At 41.0% G+C, this 6,862-nt stretch overlaps 1 protein-coding gene and 1 long non-coding RNA gene across 6 annotated transcripts in view; one reads left to right on the top strand and one right to left on the bottom strand.

The window, feature by feature from the left end:
• Positions 1-220: 220 nt before the first annotated feature.
• Positions 221-6,862, bottom strand: part of LOC309378238 — a 35,311-nt gene continuing 28,669 nt past the window's right edge. For 3 of the 4 annotated variants that reach the window (XR_014171905.1, XR_014171906.1, XR_014171907.1), the window contains 2 exons: positions 5,953-6,029; positions 2,920-2,996 (listed from right to left, as the gene is read on the bottom strand). This is a non-coding gene — a long non-coding RNA (uncharacterized lncRNA). Of the gene's footprint in view, positions 887-2,919; positions 2,997-5,952; positions 6,030-6,862 lie in introns of those variants that run through there. The other variant, XR_014171904.1, reaches the window with a different exon arrangement.
• ASB5 (ankyrin repeat and SOCS box containing 5) overlaps positions 905-6,862 on the top strand; it is a 29,424-nt gene continuing 23,466 nt past the window's right edge. Inside the window, exons 1-2 of one of the 2 annotated variants that reach the window (XM_081926201.1) lie at positions 905-919; positions 3,288-3,581. In XM_081926201.1, coding sequence (XP_081782327.1) covers positions 3,386-3,581 — 196 coding nt within the window. In that variant the 5' untranslated portion in view covers positions 905-919; positions 3,288-3,385. Of the gene's footprint in view, positions 920-3,257; positions 3,582-6,862 lie in introns of those variants that run through there. The other variant, XM_081926200.1, reaches the window with a different exon arrangement.

Below are 6,862 nucleotides of genomic sequence, written 5' to 3'. Positions count from 1 at the left end.
ATCCTTAGGCAACTGCCTCATAGACCCTGATGGCAACATCCACCCACCTGTGCACCTTGAGAGGCCTACCTGAGTGAGCAAAAGTAGAGAGCCCACTGCCCCTGAGGTCATCACGCTGCCTGTGTCCTCCCTAGGGCCATCAGAAGCCAAGCCAAATTAGAGAGATCCAACTTTTGAGCTTATGAGGAAAGGCCACTAAATAATGGAGGAATTATTTAGTGGCCTTTCCTCATAAGCTCAAAAGTTGGATCTCTCTTTCCAAAGGTTGGATCTCCAACAGCCCCCTGGTTTTTTTATCTGCCGTTTTGTCTGTAGCGACTCCTTCACTGGAGGCTGGCTCTTCCCTGACCCTGTCTTGGAGAACATTTTCCCGCTCATGCACTCCTTTTCCCGCTCATGCACTGCCAATCATGTTACCAAGCAGCAGCTGTGCTGGGCTTTGTGTTTGTTTTGTGCTGCCAGACATTTCTAACCTCGTGACTAGTTCATGTGGCAGTTTTTTCCTTCTGCCTAGAGCCTTTCCATGCACGATTGTTTCCCCGTTTTGTTCTCCCTGACTTCTCACTGTTAATCTCAAGTGTTGTAAACAGGCCAGGTGGGATGTTTTGAGAATGGGTAGCATAATTAGCCTGCGTTTGTTCTCCCTGTGACCTTGCATATCTCAGAGTGCCTTTTGCTTCACCATATGTAGGTAAGCTCTGTTGGTTACTTCCCCTTTTGATCTGGCAGCAGAGGCATGCCTGTCACAGCTACTGCTTTGGGATGGAATTCTGCAAACAGCTGTCAGATAAGAGATGGATTGGTGTACTGGCTGGCGATATCACAAAGGCACTGAAGCTGCCACCCACCTCTGCGGCTCTGAAGTGGCTCACCCTAGATGCAATTCCTGGAGAAAGAGATATGAAAGGCTCTCTCTGGAGTCAGTGGCTGTAGATTACTCAAGCGCGGAATATTATTTATCTTTCCTAAAGCTTTTAAACAAGCAATACTACTTCTGTGCACGCTACTGAAGAGGACAGGCTCACATTAGTGTTGCACACTCCACTTCTCCATGCACTGAGATGTAGGAACACAGCACTTACCAAGATTTAGAAGGCAACTGCAGAGTTCTTGGCATTTTATGTTTGAGAGTGGGCTTTTGGTGTTTTTTTTACACAAATATACAGGTTGAAGGTAGGTGGAGGTACAGCTTAAACATTCCAACAGACAATCAGAGTTCACTGTTTCCACATCAGATCTTTAAGGATACACCCAGCACCACAAAATGCTGTTAATTCAGAGTACAAGAAATTGGGTACAGTATCTCTGTTTCCCCCCAAACCATAGTTTGTCTTCACAAGCTGGCTATTTCTTGCACAGAATCCAAATGATTCTCCAGTTACTTCCTAGGCCATTTATCTGTAATATCCCTAACAAAGGAGATACTTGCCAGGGCCATCCTGTCTAAACCCCAAAGCTTCAAACCCTAGAAAGTTGGAATAGCTAGCTATCAGGCAAACATTACTCTGTTTCTTTTAAACAGGGGTGACCTGGTGGAGGAGAGAGTCTAGTCTTTTGCATCACACCTTAGTTTCTCAATCCCCCCTTTTTAAACAAAAACCCCAAAACAATCATTTTCCCTGCAGGGCAGCTTTCTCTTTGAAAGTCTGCTTAAATTTGCATATATATATATATATATATATATATATATATATATATGCAGGTTTTGGTGTCCTCGGGTGTCTTCCCGTGTAAAAGTTGGGGTGTCTAGGCGACGTTTCGACGAGGTCTCACTCGTCATCTTCAGGCTGGTGCTTTCGGCTTCTTGTTACTGGAACAGAGCAGGATCTCAGTGTTTGAGTTCCTATAAATACTGTTGAGGGGGTGTGGTGTATAGCCTCCAATGTTCTGGGCAGAGAGGAAGTTCCCAGGCTAGTGTGCCTTTTCTTCTTTTGTTCCTTAATTACTTGAGGGATATCTTGAGTGATTTCTTGAGTGATATCCTGAGTACCACTTAGGTGGGTCATTAGGTGTGGATTAGTTGCTAAAGTCTTTGTGTCTTGACCTCTTGAACTTTGTGAAGAGTTTTTATGAGAAGATGGCTGTACTGCACTTGGTTGTGCTCTGGCTTGGCTTCGTGTATGACCCACCTAAGTGGTACTCAGGATATCACTCAAGAAATCACTCAAGATATCCCTCAAGTAATTAAGGAACAAAAGAAGAAAAGGCACACTAGCCTGGGAACTTCCTCTCTGCCCAGAACATTGGAGGCTATACACCACACCCCCTCAACAGTATTTATAGGAACTCAAACACTGAGATCCTGCTCTGTTCCAGTAACAAGAAGCCGAAAGCACCAGCCTGAAGATGACGAGTGAGACCTCGTCGAAACGTCGCCTAGACACCCCAACTTTTACACGGGAAGACACCCGAGGACACCAAAACCTGCATTCCTGTACCCGTGAAAATCTACGAAAGCAAATATATATATATATATATATATATATATATATATATATATATATTTGCATATACAAATTTGTATCATGCGTTTGTGTCCCAAGTGTTTTAAGAACTTGATGACACCTCTGCTTTCAAGACCATATTAGTATTTGAGAATGTGTACATTAGTAGAAATCTGAAACACAGCCTTAGTTGCACAAGCTCATATTAAATGGTATTTCAAGCAAAGCCGTTGGTGTTTAAACATACATCCAAATTGTTAAACAACATTCATTATAACAGGCATAGACAAATGTATCCAAAATTGCATCAGCTTAACTTCCCTTTCAGGGATCTGTCCTAGGCACAGCCTAGTTAACACACCAAGCCCTTTTTCCTGGCTTGGCTTTCCATTTCATTCTAATTTAACAGAACTCATCCTTTTAAAAGAAATATGTTGAGAAAATGTAAGAACATCACTATAATAAAAGATCCAACAAAAGTGTGTATGTGTGTTTATCATGTTTTGAGGGAGGGTGACAATCTTCTTTCAGATTGACAGCAGTTGGTTAAAACTGTGGAGTAAAACAAGAACAAGTTGTAAATCATACCGTTTGACAACTATTCTTCAGATGTAAAACTGATGTGATTATACACAATAGATATGTGAGCTGTGGAACGAAGCTACTGTTTTAGTATGGAGTGTCATATTCAAAGTGTTTGAAACTGTTTATATGTGTTCTTCTCCAGCTGAAATACCATCACACTAGCAGGAGCTCAAGTGAACTCAGTGCTATGTACAGTATAAATAATCCCCATATTTTGAGCTGCAAGCATCATGACCAGCTGATATTTTTTTTCCTCAGCACCAGCTGTTCCCTAGGAGTGTCTGGCTGGAGCCATACTATCTTACCGACATATTTCGGAGCTGTATCTAAACACTGGCAAAGCCTCTTGTGCAGCAATGACTGTCGTAGAGGAAAACCGTCCTTTTGCCCAACAACTATCCAATGTCTACTTCACGATACTTTCACTTTTCTGCTTTAAGCTTTTTGTGAAAATCAGCCTCGCAATACTCAGCCATTTCTATATTGTAAAAGGGAACCGTAAAGAGGCAGCAAGAATAGCTGCTGAGTTTTATGGACTTCCTCAAGAACAAGGTACGCTTTTGTTTCCTTTATCACCTTTGTCATTTCTTGTTATTGAACTGCTAACTTATAAAAAAGTCTTTTCTTTTAAGCAAACTAATCTGTAATTTTCCATAATCTTTAGGCAACCTGTTACTGACCAGATTTCCCCACTTTATTTTCCCACTGAATAGTATTTCATAGAATCAGAATTGTAAAGTTGGAAGGGACCATGAGAGTTGTCTAGTCCAGCCCTTGCAAGGCAGGAATCTGTCGCCCAACATGAGGCTTGAACCCATTACCCTGAGATTAAAAGTTTCATGTTCTACCAACTGAGCTATAGGCTGTTTTATGATTACCTTTAAAGCAGATTCAATCTAACATGAGTAAAATGTTAAAATAGTAAATTAAAATTGTGAAATTAATCTTCATTTGCTCTGGTTCTGTTTTTATCAAATGGAGGAAGGAAAATGCCTATAAAGTATTGGCTGACATTCATAATGCTTGCATAGGGTAACTACAGCTCCTTGTTTACCAAGATTATTTGTGCCAGAACATTATCCAACTTTTAATGCAAAACTATAATATAGAGTGGAACCTGATTCTTAATATTTTTGAAGATAGTAGTAAAATCCATCTGGTTTATAAAATTTCAAACATTTATATTATGAAGATGCGATGTTTTTTGAAAATGTGTTCAGAAAAGTATATATATGTCACAAGCTAAACATATAATGAGCTCGCTTTTCTTAGGCCTCAGCATTCAGCAATTCACTCCTAAGTAATATGCAATTGCGGTCTATATGTGTAAGCGGCGGCTGCACTGCATCATTTGTGTGTTGTTAGCCAGCTTTGAGTTCTTTATACTCAAAATCCCAGAAGTATGTGTGTCAAAGGAGGCCATCAATTCTAAACAAATGGGTACGGGATTTTACATTATGAGATTTATGATCACTTGATTCTTTGGTGCAGCCAGGTTTAAAGATTTCGAGTTCTGCCCATGATATTGCAGGGTCCAGAGGTGTTGCTGGTGCCAAGGATTGTCCAAGTCCAGGAAGGATTCTTATCTGGCGGCAAGGCCTGAAGTAATCATTTGGCGTTCCTTGACCCAGCAAATTATTAACACAATCCGGCAACCAGTGGCGGAGCTTCATGCTCCGGCACCAGGGGGCGGAGAGCAGGTGGGGGCGGGGCTGGTGCGCATCCCAGGGGCGTGGCACACTGCCTGCGGGGGCATGGTGCCCAGTGCAGGCGAGGAGGGCAGCCACTATGGCACCCCACCAGGATCGCGCTGCCGGGTGCGCTCCCCCCACACTACTCTTCCTCTGCCAGTGCCTGCAACTGCCTCCTCCCTACAAACTGCTTGTGATATTTAATTATCAATTGGGAATCGTTTAATGCCAATTCACAGGTTGTTGTCCCAGCTATCATGGACCCAAATACTATGTTTGAAGAAAGAAGTTAATTTTCAATGTGGTGTATTTCCTCATGAGTATATGCAGGGGTGCAGAATGTCTCCATCCATGACACTAATACATCCCTGAGCCTCTCTTGTATTTGTTCCATGTATAAATATTGTTATTGCATGTATTTAAATGCAATGTAGTTCTACTAAAAATAGGCTTGCAATATAAACTAATGTAAATTTAAGTCAATTTAAATATCAAATGCTTAAAAATGCTCTTAACAGGAAATGACAGCTAGAGATTTGAAGAAAGTTTCCCATTTATTTAAAACATTTTTATACCACCCTTCATCATATCAGATTTTAAGGTGTCGTATATCATAAAACAGTGTAATTATCAAATAAGTAAGATATCAGAAAAACAACAACCCAGAACATAAGCCTCATAATGTTTTAAAACTGAGCTGAATGCAGATGGGATACTGTTTAATAAGATATATTATACTTCATTTCCCTGTAATTGAATATTTTCTCTTTCTCTGAGGTGACATTGCCACATGTTTGCTTCCAATGGAGTGCTTCTGAAACGCATCCTATTAAGAGTACATATTGTATGGAAGCTGGTCTTCCAAGTTTAGTTTTATGGAAAAGCGTTTTCCAGTGCCAGCCTATGGGAATGGCTGACACAATGGCTAATTCTAATGCATGTCTTCATGGGAATCATTCCAAAAACACTCGCTTGGAGCGACTGGAAGAGATTCTAGACATAAAATATAGCAACAACTAGCATTAGGAAATTAGATGGGATGGGTATGTGTTAAAGTGCTAAGAGTATTTCCTTTGATAGAAATGAATGGCTAGAAGTTAGATACATTCCCAACAGCATTATCAAATCAGGAAGGAATTTTTCCCCAGGTTATTCTGAAGGTTTCTGTCTCCCTTGTGGTTCAAAATACACCCTCAACAGAATGAATCATCCTTATTTTAGGCAATACTTACAACATTGCTTTGGACACAAAAGGTTATCTTGAATTGTTGCAAGGATCTAAGTGCAGTTCTTCCAAACAACACTCCAGCTGCAATTAAGATTATAGATATTATGATTTGCGTGGCAAGGGGAAGAGTATTATGTTATTTTCCTCTTTCTAGTACATGCATGGGGAACCTCTGCACTGGGCATTCTCCTGGAATGACTCCCTAGGCTGGGAGTTGGGGGTCTGCAGATATAGGCAATCCCTGATTTGCACAGAGGTTGTATTCCAGATCATCATGCGTGGTAGCAGAGCGTGTTTAAGCCTACCCCATTACGCACACTTTTCCTGCCACTTCTGGGTTCATGGCGGTGCGCATGTGCATGGTCATATGTGCTTTGAACATGTGCAAAATGGTCATTTACTATTGCATGTCAAAATATATACCTTTTGTGCAGAGTGGAGATAAAACTCCCATAATACAGTGGCTGATGACTCTCCACAACAATGACCTTATGTGAATGTATCAAAGGAGCCATCCCCATGGAATTTAGCAGGGGTTACTTCTGAGTAATGTATAATTACTGTGACATAAACCCACACAAGAAATTGTGGGTTAATGGCAGGGACCCCCCCCCCCTTCCTAAGCAAAGGTTGATTTGCACAGAAGTAAACCTCATTGAGTTCAATAAGACTTATACCCAGGTAATTGTACACAGGGTTGCAACCTACATCACCCATCTCTTTTATTAGTCATACCTATGAATTGTCCCCATAAGCTCTGGAAATTCCATAGAAGCTCATATTTCTTGATGTGTTATCTGAAGAGGTTGATGGCATTCATACAGTTAGGAATGATAAGTAATGTTTTCCTACTACCCTGTTTAACAATTGCAACTGATAATGTCACTCAACAACAGTTGTTGGGCGAGGAAAAA

The sequence above is a fragment of the Podarcis melisellensis genome, assembly GCF_964234715.1.
Source record: "Podarcis melisellensis genome assembly, chromosome: 9".
Classification (NCBI taxonomy): Eukaryota; Metazoa; Chordata; class Lepidosauria; order Squamata; family Lacertidae; genus Podarcis; species Podarcis melisellensis.
Note: the sequence above shows the minus strand (reverse complement) of the source record. Positions and strands in the feature narration are given on the sequence as shown.